The sequence below is a fragment of the Fusarium coffeatum genome (assembly GCF_003316985.1).
Source record: "Fusarium coffeatum strain FIESC_28 chromosome Unknown BRIP53273_contig_15, whole genome shotgun sequence".
Lineage (NCBI taxonomy): Eukaryota > Fungi > Ascomycota > Sordariomycetes > Hypocreales > Nectriaceae > Fusarium > Fusarium coffeatum.
Window position 1 is genome coordinate 102,843 of NW_022157813.1, and position 14,090 is coordinate 116,932.

The 14,090-nt window shown below is 47.7% G+C and overlaps 7 protein-coding genes across 7 annotated transcripts; 3 read left to right on the forward strand and 4 right to left on the reverse strand.

Moving 5' to 3' along the window:
• Positions 1-588: 588 nt before the first annotated feature.
• On the forward strand, positions 589-1,471 carry FIESC28_00600 (uncharacterized protein; the record flags this gene model as incomplete). The annotated part of the gene is made up of 2 exons (XM_031154751.1): positions 589-671; positions 724-1,471. 2 exons carry the CDS (start codon positions 589-591, stop codon positions 1,469-1,471), a joined length of 831 nt encoding a protein of 276 aa, XP_031021194.1.
• Positions 1,472-2,008: 537 nt separating this feature from the next.
• On the reverse strand, positions 2,009-2,254 carry FIESC28_00601 (uncharacterized protein; the record flags this gene model as incomplete). Its single annotated transcript, XM_031154752.1, has 2 exons — positions 2,009-2,080; positions 2,132-2,254. 2 exons carry the CDS (start codon positions 2,252-2,254, stop codon positions 2,009-2,011), a joined length of 195 nt encoding a protein of 64 aa, XP_031021195.1.
• A 1,115-nt stretch (positions 2,255-3,369) lies between these two features.
• FIESC28_00602 (uncharacterized protein) lies at positions 3,370-4,560 on the forward strand (the record flags this gene model as incomplete). Its single annotated transcript, XM_031154753.1, has 2 exons — positions 3,370-3,687; positions 3,739-4,560. 2 exons carry the CDS (start codon positions 3,370-3,372, stop codon positions 4,558-4,560), a joined length of 1,140 nt encoding a protein of 379 aa, XP_031021196.1.
• Positions 4,561-5,112: 552 nt separating this feature from the next.
• FIESC28_00603 (uncharacterized protein) lies at positions 5,113-6,609 on the reverse strand (the record flags this gene model as incomplete). The annotated part of the gene is made up of 1 exon (XM_031154754.1): positions 5,113-6,609. One exon carries the CDS (start codon positions 6,607-6,609, stop codon positions 5,113-5,115), a length of 1,497 nt encoding a protein of 498 aa, XP_031021197.1.
• Positions 6,610-7,412: 803 nt separating this feature from the next.
• On the reverse strand, positions 7,413-8,000 carry FIESC28_00604 (uncharacterized protein; the record flags this gene model as incomplete). The annotated part of the gene is made up of 1 exon (XM_031154755.1): positions 7,413-8,000. One exon carries the CDS (start codon positions 7,998-8,000, stop codon positions 7,413-7,415), a length of 588 nt encoding a protein of 195 aa, XP_031021198.1.
• Positions 8,001-8,039: 39 nt separating this feature from the next.
• Positions 8,040-8,270, reverse strand: FIESC28_00605 (uncharacterized protein; the record flags this gene model as incomplete). Its single annotated transcript, XM_031154756.1, has 1 exon — positions 8,040-8,270. One exon carries the CDS (start codon positions 8,268-8,270, stop codon positions 8,040-8,042), a length of 231 nt encoding a protein of 76 aa, XP_031021199.1.
• Positions 8,271-11,055: 2,785 nt separating this feature from the next.
• FIESC28_00606 (uncharacterized protein) lies at positions 11,056-11,791 on the forward strand (the record flags this gene model as incomplete). Its single annotated transcript, XM_031154757.1, has 5 exons — positions 11,056-11,124; positions 11,177-11,285; positions 11,336-11,435; positions 11,490-11,647; positions 11,706-11,791. The coding sequence occupies 5 exons, from the start codon at positions 11,056-11,058 to the stop codon at positions 11,789-11,791; spliced, it is 522 nt and encodes a 173-aa protein (XP_031021200.1).
• Positions 11,792-14,090: the final 2,299 nt, after the last annotated feature.

Sequence of the window (14,090 nt, forward strand, 5' to 3'; positions counted from 1 at the left end):
GATGATCACCTGCCAAGACGATCCTCAAGAGAAAAAGGGTCTTCACATGTAAAAAAGAAAAGAATAAACTTCATTCATCTGCATCTTGATTTGGTCTGAGACTGTTTCATCACTTCGCCACGGGACGACGTAAGGGATGCGTTCCTGAAGCCCAGCATGAGCGACAGCTTCTAGTTTCTTCCCCAAAAGGCCAATCCCAACAATTCTTGATGTTGCTAGAAGGTACTTCCTCCGCCACTGCACATCGACGGTCATGGAAGTCACTCTGTAACACTATTCACGTGCTTATCATGCCATCTCGATGACGTCGCTCTCTGCCCCGCAGTCCAGCGCCTCCCCTCTCCCCTCCCCTCTAAGGCCTCCACAGAAGCTCCCAGCTCAAGTCAAGCTCCAGCCAGTTCTAGCCCGCAAGCCAAACCAAAGACACAGCCTGGTTGCCTCGTCACGATCCATCACTCTGGTGTCGTCATTCCTACACATTTGCCGCTTTATAAGACCTGTCTGCCCTTTCACCACCTACAACCTTTACACTACAAGATTGATACCTCTACCAAACTACACCAAATCTCACACAACAACACATTCAAAATGTCTGCCAGCTCTACTATCAACGTCAAGAACATCGCTCCCGCCACCAGCGACAGCGAGATCAAGGACTTCTTCAGCTTCTGGTAAGCTCATCTCTTCGTACCTATCTCATGATTCGTAACTAACAGCATCCAGTGGCAAGATCTCTGATATCAAGGTCACCCAGGAGGGTGAGACCAAGTCCGCAGAGGTCATCTTCGAGAAGGAGACTGCCAAGAAGACCGCTCTTCTCCTCAACAACACTCAGCTCGGAAACAACCATCTTGAGGTCACCAGCGCCGGCGGCGATGGCGAAGACGATGTTCCCACTACCAAGAACGCTGATCGCGACTCCGACGAGATCACCCAGGAGGAGAAGCCCCGCGCCCGTATCCTGGCTGAGTACCTCGCCCATGGCTACGTCGTAGGCGATGCCGCCATCCAGCGTGCTCTCGACCTCGATTCCCAGCACGGCATCACCAACCGCTTCTTCTCTACCCTCAAGGGTCTCGACGAGAAGTACCACGCCACCGACCGAGCCAAGGCCACCGATGAGAGCTACGGTGTCAGCCAGCGTGCCAACAGCCTCTGGCTCGGTCTGAGCTCCTACTTCGAGAAGGCCTCCAACACCCCCACCGGCAAGAAGATCGCCGAGTTCTACACCGAGGGCAGCCGACAGGTTCAGGAGGTCCACGCTGAGGCTCGTCGTCTCGCTGACCTCAAGACTCAGGAGCACGGTGGAAGTGCCTACAAAGCCTCTGGTCTTGAGAAGGTCTTTGGCAAGGAGAAGACTTCCGGTACTGCCGCTCCTGAGGCCGGTCACGGTACTCTGGGAACATCAGTTCCTGCTGTCTCCTCGGACGGTCCTACTGTGAGCGCTCCCGAGGGTGGTGAGAAGCACTAAGCAATCAAAATCGGAGGAAAATAATGAAGGATGGATGTGCTCTTTTTCAGACCTGATGAGATAGTACTATTGTGGCTCAATTAGCCTGTTAACGAATTGTTACGACTTTTACGCACGGCACAATCGATTAATACAAGGATTATATCTTAATATGTTTTCAATGTGACTCAAGCCTAGTACCCAGTAGACTAAAGTGTTGTTGGCTGCTCCCATAGTATATAAGTCCAACCATCTCAATAACGACCATGGTTGTATATATATATGCCTGTTAGTGAGCGTCGGTTCAAGGAAATTGTGGACGACCGTGTTCAAAAATCACTTGAAATATCACAATATGTGATAGGAACGAGCTTAGAGACAAATCGTGTCACAAGTTCACATAGCAATATACGAGTGGAGACAGGCATGATGATTATTATCGTGATTTATTAATTCTATCCATACACTAGTTCCATCAAGTCATTACCATCGTGGTATCATTTGTTCTACCAGGTGTTAGCAATTGATCGTTCGATATTGTTCATTCGGAAGAACTGACTATTTCTCGGTCTTGGAGAACTTCTCCTTGAGGACATCCTCGGTGATACCCTTGGGGTTTGATTCGAGGTTCTGCATAGAGTTAGTATCATGATCATATCTCAAAGCTTCAAGATGTCTTACCTTGAGCTGGTCCTTGGGGTCCTTGTCATCGGTCTTGTTGACACCGTGACCAGAGGCAGGAGGGTCTTGCTGCTGGCGACCGCTCTGCTGCTCAGGAGGAGGAGATTGACGTCCTTCAGGCATGATTGCTGTAGTGTATTGTTTGGTGTGGGTTGAAAGGTGGTAGAAAGTTTGTTGATTGTTGATGAGATTGAAATGAAAAGAAATCAGAGGTTAAGTATTAAGTAGAAATCAAAGCAAAGCACGGGCGCGCATGATTGCAACTTGACGTCGAGGTGGAATAGTATGCCGTCATAGGTGCGATTACATCATGTTGAAGAGATCGAGATGATGTTTATGGAGCACTTTCATAGGCCCGCATCCAAATCTTGAAGAGGGGTTGTTAACTTATCAGGGTCTGATACGGCCCTTTTTCAAAGACATTCAGGAACGTTGAGATGTAGATTTTCTTGGTGGTTGGTGTTGAAGACTGAGCTTGTTGATCTTGAAGCTTGACCCCACCCCACTTCCAAGTTGGAGGTTTGGTTTATCATGCTGACTTTGAGGATTGAATAATATTTACAAATTTTGATAAGACTTTGTAAAAATGCTTTATAATACTTGTCTTCCTGTTTTCGCTTTCCTTGCTTGTGTTGTCTGCTTGTCATGTTGCTGTTCATTCGGCTTCTTCATAATGTGGTCTATCACCAATAATAATGATACCTCAGCAGCCATGGCTTAGCAAACCACCTCTTGTGGTGGCGCAGTCTATAGCAATCAAAGATTCAATGATGATTTACACACTTAATCATTACTGAATATTTTGCTAGTAGCATCAGCTACAAAGGCAACTTTCAACCCCAAATCAACCTCACCATGCTATCTACAGGGTAACCGGGCTACTCACAAACAAGGACAGCTTCATACCGCAGTTTCACAAACCCCACCAACCAAACCAGTCGGAAGCTACTATGAGATCCCCCTAGCATGGAGGGGCTCTGGCATGTTTTAGCGTCCATTTGGGCGGTGCCAATGGCCTCATGCTAGCTCTAGCTGCCCCGGCCCGCGTTGGACCCCGCACCCGGGCTTCAAGGGAAAGGGAAACGCGCGACCGCCGGAGCTTTTGACGCCCCGTCTAGTCTTTTCAAACACGCGTACCTAACCTACCTTAACCGAACTAACTGATACTTCCTTCCTTCTTTCCAAAATCTCCGACTGTCACCAACTACCGTATCTATCTAAAACGAAACAACATCTTCATGACCGGCATGCCGGACCTTAACTCAGTTCCGCCTTCACCACTTCCGCTCGCGACATCTCGTCGCCAGTCTTCCACTCAGATGGCTACTCCGCCGGCTCCCACTTCTGAGTCCCTTAACATCCTCCCCTCGAACCAGAATACTGTCAACCACCCTCATTCGCCTTCTATGTCATCACCTGTCTTGACCGCTTCACAACCTTCTGCAACTCTTCCCGGCGAGCCTGGTGTTGGGCCTGGACCTGGACCGATAAGACATCCTCGTCCGTTGACCGCCGCCGAACTTCACCTCCAGCTTGAAAAGGAGCAGGAAGCTGTTGTAAGTACCAACTGAGGACTATAGTTCTGGTGTCGCTCTAACGTCTGCTAGGTCAACCGCTTAACCCGCGAGCTATCACTTCTACGAGCTGCCCAGAACGCTTCAGTCGTATCCAACACCTCTTCGACTTCTGCTGCCAACTCATCCCACGATGTCGCCGCCGAACAGTCTCTCCTCTCCGGCTCAGGCTTCTCCATCCCTACCGCTCGACACCACCGAACGTCATCGACCACGTCGCAGGGACTAGCCCACCAGCAGTTGTCATCGTCCTACGAAGCACGAGTCCATGCTCCTCGCCCCTCACAGGCTACCCCTCTCTCACGGCAGGATAGTACCGCCTCTCGACAGAGCCTAACAAATTCGCCCGGACCGCAGCACAGCAGCCTCGATCCGTCCAATTACTTCCAACAACAGCGACTCCCGCCAACTTCTATCCCACCAAGCTCCGTCGGTGCGACACCTGGGAGTATGAGCGAGCAACTCAGTCCCGGATTGATGCCAACTACTATGCGTTACGAAGAGACTGCGTTTTACAGGAACGAGCTCGAGAACGCCAAGAAAGAGAACGATGCCCTGAAGCGAAAGATCAGAGATTTGGAAAAGCAGGTCCGGCAACGAAGGGCTAGTGACACAAGTCGAACTAGGAGCGAGAGTGTGAGCACCACAACTAGTGTTAGCGTGACTCCAGCTGGAGGAGCCAGCATAGCAGGACCTCGAGAGGGAGGACTCATCCGACCAGGCGGCGAGCGAGAGCGAGGCATGACGACACAGAGTATCGCCAGTGTAGCTAGTGTTGGTGTTGGTGTGCCCGAGGAAGAGTTGAAGGTTGGTGAGAGCGCTGCTAGTGCAGGCGTTGCACAAAATACGCAATAGTTTGCGAGAGCGACTTTTAAGCATCAAGGCATCATCGCTTTTGTTGACAAACGAGAACTAAGAACAGCGATGGGTTACAAATTGTTTTGGCGTTGGATGAGGGTTAGACTTATCACCATAGTTTGCACATGCTAGTGAATTAAAGCGTTTCTTTTCCACGTCGTCGAGCTACATTGTTTGACTTTGTTAAATCCACCCTGATGGCAGGTTGAAAGTAAGATTGTCTCTCATTTGCTTCCTAGCAATTGATCTTGTTGATTTACCATCTGCTATGACTTAATTCTATGGAAGCACCAACCGTCAAACTTGTAGTATCTGCTGCACCCCCCGGAGACAATCAAAGGGACATGGTCACTCTAAAGAAGGGACAAGTAGCTTGTACCATAGCAAAATCTCCGAGGGACCAAGGTGTTTGCGATTGAGTCATCGGCGAAGCAGAAATCTGGTATCAGATACAAGTGATAGTTGCTATTACGTCGGTTTGTATATTCCTTTACATAAAGCCAACAAATAAGTCGGCAACCAGAACGGTGATTCCATTCTACCTCCCCTTTACTCATAACCGGAAAGCCTACGACACGCTTTACAGGCATAGTGAAGAGTTCCCCATCGTGGCCACTCAGACGTCAAGCTCTCCGAACTCTCCACTGCAGTCGCCCATAAATTCGCATAGTGATCAACTATCGACATGTTGGGCAGGATGGTGCGTTTGTGAACCGAATGCCAATCATCGGAGCCGATGGGCTGACGATGCATGAACGGGTCCTTGGCTGGAGGTCCCATGGCCCTTCTGGATACCGGCAACATCGCATTCTTGGCTTCATTGCTGTTGATGAAGTCGACGATCTCTTGCTCAGGTATAATCTGCGCCGTAGCAGTCTCGTCTTTCTTCCATGGCCCCAAACCGACTGTCTCAGGTATGCAAACTGAGAATCTATGCAATCGTAAAAGAGGATCTTCAGCTGCAAACCTGACCACTTCTATCAGCCCGTTGTCGCTTCCGGCGCAATTGTAAAGAAGAATGTGCTTCAACGTCTCCGAATGCGTTGCGATCATCAAGTTAAACTCATTAGTGGAGAATACCAGATTCACGAATTTGAGCGTGGTGAGATACTGGAATTGTAGCTGGTAGAGTCCTGGGAAGGTAGTTGAGTGTCTGCTGTTGGGCTCAAGTTCGGACTCTAGGTCTGTTGAGCGTAGGGATAAGACACGGAGCTCCTTGGCGACGGCGACTCTGTCGACTAGCATGGACTGTAGTTCTCTTCGTTGGAACTCCCATGATGTAGCTGAAGGAAAGGTAGCGCAGAGATCAAGCTCTTTCACGTTGCGTAACGCCATGGAGTCAAGTCTGACGCTGAGTGAACGGAAAGCTTCGATCAAAGCTCTATCGTATGACGGAGGATCACCAAAGATACCCGTACCCTCCCCAGGCCGAATGGCTTTTGCACTGCCTTGTTCTGGACCTTGATCTTGATCGTCAAGCATCACACTCTTGCACAACATACGCAGAGACTCGACCTTCGATCCGTAGCGGAGCATGGCTGGGACAAGGAAATTGTCGAAGCCTTGAAGAAGATCAAGCTTTGAGAAAGGAAATTCTGGAACGCTTCGTAGTGCCACGTCCTCATGCCAAAGGGCGCCCCGTGACTGCGAGGGATGCAACATGATAGTGGTAATGGTTCTAAGATTGACCATGGCATCGAGACCTTCCAAGAACAGTGGCCGAAAATTATGGATGGCGTCACTAGAGAGAAATGCTTCAAGTTGATCCAGACCGATGCTATCGGGGTAGTCTTCTGTATGACATAGTGAATGCCATCGTAGTATCCGAACATGAAGCGCCAGATGGGGCGAAGACGATATTCCCAAGAACTGAAGACGATGTTTCTCCAGAAAGGAGAGCCGGATCACGCTGAAAAGGCGGGGGAGAATTATGGCCTCGAGAGAGGGCCAGACAAGACGGACATTTCCAAAGGCTTGACGGTCGCTTTCAAGATGACCTAGGATAGTGTTCAGAAGCTCTTGGGGGAGATCGTCCAGTGTTGGCATTTTCAAGAGGTGAAGTTATATTGGGGGAAAGTGCATGTAAGCGCGGAATGAAGTCGGTCTGGAAATTGAGGTCATCACGTGTGGAGATTAGGCTACTACTGGTCTTGTACAACTACCAACTAAAATTGAAGACTCTACTACAACCACTGAAACCATTCTCGTAGATGAAGATCACGCATATAGTTCTATAGGCTCACTCTTTATTCCTTGATGTCTTGGCCGACTAAGCACCATTAGGTGCCTTGCTGTGGGTGTCAGAATTGGCCGCCATGAGCATACCTACCTAAGGGACGAAATAGTTTGGTCACCTTATGCCAGTTTAGACTATCTCTTAGACTAATTTGTTATAGTAGTCTAAGACTTGGAGGATAATCCTTCTGTTACCCGTCTGTTTTCCTCTCAGACTGACAAGGCTTTGGCCAGATAGCCTGGATGTTCATGGTACGAGCAAAAGACAATACAGGACCGAAGTTTGTGGAATCACGGCATATTCACTCCGAGGAAGCAAAGGATTCTTTGATTCTGTGGTTGAGTATTGTAATATCTAGTGCTAGTCAAACAGGCACCAATCAGCACTCAAATTCTTGTTGTCATAACCTGACGTAGTCGTCCAACTCCCAACGAAACCCCAAAGACATTCCAATCAAGCAGATTCCTATTCAGGCGTAGACTTGCGTAGGTAGTAGTTTTGATACTTAATTTGGCAAGCAGAGACTCATTCTGCTTTGTCAGATCCCTCCAAATAGCTAGCGACAAGCCGATAGCAAATATATTCAGACTCCAGATTGCCATTCCACCTTGCCTTAGGCAGCAGCAAGCAGCTGGAGTTTCTGTACGTCTTCTTCGGTGATGATATCCATTTTGTCGTCGAGGATTTTGACAGATGGAGCAGCAAGCGGCTGCTGCTTTGGTGATTCTTGGTTGGTGTTGACGTTGGGGTTATCGTCGAAAGTTTGAAGAGACGAAGCAGCAGGTGGCTGGCATTGCTGAGACTCATCGTTGAGCTCGATGTCAGGCTTGTTGATAGTTTGGACAGACTTGTCCTCGAGAAGCTGGATAGGTGACTCGAGACTCTGTTTGTCCCAGTTGACAACAAGTCCTGCTTCCTCAAGTACATCGGCAACCTCCTGGTTGATTCCGAATGTGTTGGGGACCTTCTTTGCCATATCGAGGATTCTGGCGTATGTTGCCTGTTCCTCAAGCGACGGCAAGATTTTGTATGCTGCTTTTAACGCAACTTGCATGACGCGATTAGTTGCAACTTTGCGGCGAACAATAGCAATCATCTTGGTGATCTGTGCATCGCGTCGTGAAATCTGTGCTTTGTCAGAGCAAAGACGCTGATTGTTTGCGTCATTCTTTGCCTTGAGCGCTTCGTTCTCCTGTCGCATCTTGATCAGATCCGACCTATAAAGCTCGCAGTCCGTCTTCTAAGAGTCGAGCTCGACGCTAAGGCCCAGAATTTCCTGATCTTTCTTCTGGATGATGCGTTCGTAACAATCTATCACTTCCCGTAGACCTTTGTTGTCCTTGGCGAAGAACTCATTCTTAAGGTTGAGGTTCTTGATCTCGGTATCTTGGGAGACGCAGGTTTGTCGGAGGCTGCTGGCTTCGGCGTACATGGCGCTGACCTGCTCGCCGATGTCGGGTTGCAGCAACATCTTGGGCAGATGCCTTTGAGGAGGTGACAGTTCGTAGGTAAAGCGATGAGAGAAGGTGAGTATTGAGGAAGACCTAATGTTCAGGTATGAGGTGATGATGAAAGGTGATGAGGAAGGCTGAACCGAGCGCACACTCTGGGCTTCCTCAAAAGCAGATGCTTAGGAGAAAGCGAATGGTCGGGGGGAATGCAATGGGGAAAGTGAGTATTGAGGAAGACTCTATGTTCAGGTATGAGTTGATGATGGAAGGTGATGAGGAGTGCTAACCTGAGTGCACCCTCTAGGCTTCCTCAAAAGTAGATGCCTAGGAGAAATTAATTCATGAGAAGCTCCCCTCATTCAAGTCTGAGCCAGAGTGACGGGGTAGTATCAAACTTCTGCCTCGTCATCTGCCATGCCCCACTCCCTTGGAACTATTCACAACCTTTTGTCATTTCTTGTCAGTGACAGCCACTTGGGCACCACTGGTCTTTAAGGATCAGCCAATCCTCACTCGCTTTTTATTCTGCAAATGCACAAAGACGGCGAAAGGGCCCTCTCTTTGACTCATCCTGGCTCTTTGTACCCAATGAGCAAAATGTAAGACTGCTTCGCACTCCCAAAGCCAATACTAACAAAGAACTGGTGGCCAATTAGCAACCCATGATGGATGTTAATAACTGTCATCTTGGGCCTACAAATCGCCGTATCTTTAGCGTCTTATCTAACTACATATCCAACATCCACTTGTATCAGACAACCATGCATCAGCAACCCCCTATCAAGTCTGCCCTTTACGATCCATCGAAAACCGCATGCTTCTTAAGATGCCAAGTAAACATGCCCTTCCTTAACCAGAAGACCTTTAGTCAATTTACTGGAAACTGCTGTTTTGAGAAATCGAGGAACGTATTATAATCGGCCACCTTTATTCTATATCAGCATTCTCTACCGACTTACACGTACTATATACAAAGAGGACAGCATCAACCCAACGGCAGATAGTCAGAAGCAATTCGAACCACTGCTTCGCAATACTTTCAGTAACTAGCTGAAGTTTGTTCTATGTAAGTTCTCTATACCAAGATGAACATCTTCTGCTTTGGAGCTTGATTAACACTACTGGAAGCAGCATTCATCCAGGAGTCTTTGAACTTAAGGTCCTCCGTAAGGAGGCCGACAGAAAATAACATGGCTCTGTTCGACGCTACCCCTGGTGGTTCCAATCATCAATTGACAGACCAGGGCGGAAGCCTCGCACTCAGTTGAACTGTCGCCCTTGGTCATATCGCCCATATACTGAAAATTATCTCTATATAAACTACCTCTCTTATGATGGCTAGATATCTATCTTCCCGTCGAGCCACCTACACGGCAGTTGGCCAATGCTTCTTTCCTTAGTTATTATACGGCAACAACCCTTCTTATCTTCTATATATACCTATCGAGGTCCGAATGGTAACACGGAACGTTGGTTGTGCTTCTACTCGGTATCGCCATCGGAGCTGCTTGTTCACCGAGTCGCATCGAATGACGACGTATCGTTGCGGCTAGGTTTTCTAGGTCTTTGGCTGGCATCATTTGCTATGTCATACAAGACAGCCATGCAAAGCTCTTGCTGCCCCCAAGACCTCTTCCCAGAGCCTCCTTATATGCAACACACCTGCTGCCGAAAGTCTAAGCGAGGCTGTTATATATACTTTGCTTTCTTGTGTTCCATATAGGACCACTCTCAATCAGACCACTTATTTCTATCAAGGAACAGGATGGACTTACTTCTCTGCCGAGCATTCAATGAGGCAAAGTGCCACCGGCCACTACCTCCTGGAAGTAGATTTGGTGACGAGGACTGCGCCCCCTGAAGGCGTCCTCTTCCCTGCAAGCAATGTATAGGACGCTTGCTCGAGTACGGCCGGCCCATCAAATGTGTCTCTGGCTCGTAGTGGACCTGCTCGTACTGCTCAAAGGTCAAATCCAAATGTTCTTAGTTGGATAACCTATTCACTACCTCGGCGGGCCTGACTACATACTATATCTCATGGAATCCGAGTACCGACCGGCTGCGAAACTATAGTATATCAAGAGGAGTGTTTTCGTTTCTTCTACGAATTTTATATATCTCTTCTCACAAGGTTCTCCTCATATTTCGTTTTTGAAATGGACTTGGAACACGACATCATCTTCGCGCGCTTAGTCCTCGTGCCTGAGGCGAGCCACGAGGCTGACGGTATCCATTCAATAATTGTCCCCAGGATGCGAAAATTCAATTCAACGGAATCTTCGACCCAAACCACGACTCGTGGGATGAATACGGTGTCAAGATGTTGAGCGTTCGTCGTTCCACAGCCATTGTCTTTGACAATGCCGCAAAGCTTGTTCAGCATTCCGTGCTCGTGGAGCGTTTCCTCTTGGATGAGCTAGCTCTATTATCTTTATAAAATGTATTTTATAAAGCACAATTGTGTTCAGACGACTTCCGTCGTGGAGACTTGGGAATTCTTTTTCTACCCTCTCAACTACTTTCCCCCTCATTATATAGTAGTCTCTACCTGGCCCTCTGCTAAGAACTAAGCTCGATCATGGACATCACTCACGATTTGATCATGGCAAGAGTTGCATTTTACAGTCAGGACCGCGAAAACGGAGATGTTAGCACAACAATCGTGCGTCTAAAAGACGCGAAGTTGAGCTTCCATGACATCTTCGACCCGGATATCAACACACTCCAAATATATGGCGTCAAGGTTTTGAACCTGCGCCGCTCGACAACCACAGTGTTTGATAATGCAGCCAAAGTGAACATACCATGGTCATCGAACGCGCCCTGAAGTCAGAGCTGGATCTGCATCGGACTCCCAAGTTGGTCGAAGCAAATGTAAGATAAAGTCCCCTGGCTATCCAAGTGATATATTACTTACTTTAGACAGATCCTTTACGGCGAAATTGATCCGAGCACTCAAGACATGGCCATCACCCATGTTGGCCCCATCACTATTACTATACAACAAGACATGCCCTCGTCTTGGGTCAAGACAGGTAAGCCAGGAGTTTCACCCTTTGGAAGTATACATCTAACTCTTTCACAGGACCAAGCTCTGGGGTGGTTGAAGAATTCCTACGACGCTTCTACGGAGAACGCAAGTTCGCCTGTCTTCGTGCCCGGCACTCGCGCTGGGACCCCGTCGAGTAAGTCATCAGTTTGAATAGAAATAGAATGGAAACTTACTGATACCTGTGTAGGGTCAGCCACCCTCTCTCCGAGCCGATGGAGCACTATCCATGGATTACCGAGGACACTCGAACTTCAGCGGACCGCTGGTTGTGTTTCTACTCACTCCAGCCTTCAGAGCTACTTGTCCGTCGGGTCGCATCGAGCGATGAGGGTGCTTACATTTGTGGTAAGTTCCAATCTAGCTGCGAGATGTTCTAAGAACAAGGCTGACATGTCGTGGATAGGACCCCTCGTCAGCTCGAACATCACGGGAGATCTTCTCATTACCCCAGAACACAGAATGAGCCTCAAGTTTGTTATCTGGATTTAGTCCTTTTCTTATTAATATTATACAGTATGATGAACGCTGTGTTCTTTTAAGCCCGGAAAGGGGAATGGATAAATATCACAGGGAACATGTTGACGGACCCAGAGCACAGGGCGACTCTGAAGGCTTTTTCTTTTTTGGACTTACTTTCTTCTTTTATATCAGAAATTGAACACATTATCTGCCTCTGGCTTTCCCTGTCACCTCACTTTCTTGCCACTTTTATATTGTTTTATTACTTAACGCACAGTCGCACTTCTTACTTTTGGTTATAAACGCCGAGTTGCCATGCAAAGCGCGGGACAGAAATGTATAAATATCACTGGCAATTTATCGGCCTTCTCAGAATGTCCAATGAATATAAGCTTTTACATCTGGAAGTAGCCACTCGCCAATTGCTATTCATACTATAAACTGCCTCCCTATCACCTCGGGAGATATGCTTATCAACCCAGAGCACCGTATGGTGTTGAAGTTCGTCTTCTCGGTGCAGCTCAATATCTCTCGCCTCCATTTACTTTACTATACTACGATCAAGGAATATCTTTGCAACCCTGTCGTGGGTCGTTTCTTTCTATCTACGCTCTTTTTTACTATATCTAGTATCCTCTCGCCGTTTGAGAGGACAAAACGAACAATGCCAGGCCGTCATGAACAAAGCATTTCCATTGAATACTGTGCAAGGCGGAAGAGTTTCGAACAGTTCAACTTACGTTCTCCCGTGCGTTAGGGCGGTCGCCGAATGGTCTGAAGCAACGAGATCTCCTTAGCAGAGTTTGCCAAGATCAGATCAACCATGGCTCAAACGAGGGACCCAACTGCTATCGCTAGCAAAGAAGCCTGATTGTTCCCAAGTGCAGCCTAAGCGAGTTCAAGATTCTAGCTGAAATGAGAGCCTCGGATCTCATCATGCTTGGAATGGACGCCTACCAAGAGCCAGCTATATGAAGATCAACAAGGCTATATTATTCCGCTTTCCATATCGATCTGGATATTACGAATACCTCCTCTTACATCAAGTATATAGGTTTTCATGACTTCAACAAGTCCATCACCCCAACTGTTGACTTCTTCATGGCGTCTACTGCATCCGAAGCAGCCTAGTCGTCAGGCTTATACAGCAGCACCCCAAGTGGTACCTCTATCTACGCGACTACGACTTCGGTCTTGGTCCGTCCCCTACATATTGTTATGCGGTAGAGAAATCCGTTGAGTTGCTCACGATTACGTTGCAACCACGACATTTCTCTCAGAATTAGTCGATGAATATTGCAGAAGGAGTGATAAACTCCACAATATTTATATTCAGACAATATAAACTATATATCCTGGGACGCTCCGAAGTAGCCCTGAGCCAAGGACATATGTGAAGCCATCGGCCGGGCCTTCACGCCCGGACGGAGGACACACAGGCGGGTGTTTCCCATGCCGGGGCCATGTCGAAACCTTTGCTACCAACGCCAAACTGCGAGACGACAATAACATGCCATCATTATGACAGCGCGGAATCCGACAGCAAAAGAGTTACATAGCCCTTGACTTCAAGCCTCATGATGCTTTAAAAGGGAGCTTGTTGTTCAGACTCATTAGATCTTAAAGGTCACCAGCAGGCAGTATATATAACGAAAATGGCCTTCTTTCACGTCCCTGTCGAAAATGGGACCTAGAATATGGGATTGGGGGTAGGCAAAGTCACCCGAAACGTCAACAACTTATTATATCTGTCCTTCAACAACTTCAAGGATATCATTCTATCAGCTTTGGCTTCTCTCAATCAAGCCATTTTCATGTCTCCTTTGGAGAATATTTACAAGATATTCTTGAATGTCCTGAAGTTTCTTGGGATATCTGATCGCTTAATGAGTGTGCAAAACCATACATATGTAATGGACCTTACAAACAACCTTCTCTTGCATGATCTCCCATGAATGATCACGACAGAGAAGTCAATGCTCATTGGTGGTGATTTGTAGTCGGCAATCGAAGATTGATAAGCGAATGCGCACTGTTTACACTGTGCCAAGGAGCTACACTACACAGCCTCATTAACCAACGACATTTAAAACCACAACTCTATTTTCTTTACATTTATCTTGATCCTATCTCAATATCTTTCATATGACCCGAAGGAAAAAAGAAGAGAAACGAGCCATTTTTTCTAATAAATTACTCACCGTTAAAGGAGGGGATGATGGGGACCCATCAAATCGCCATTACGCGGCCCGCAACGCAGATTTTGAGGCACTTACACGACAAAGTCATCAGCACCACGACAAAAGAAATGAGAGATTCGTAACAGAAT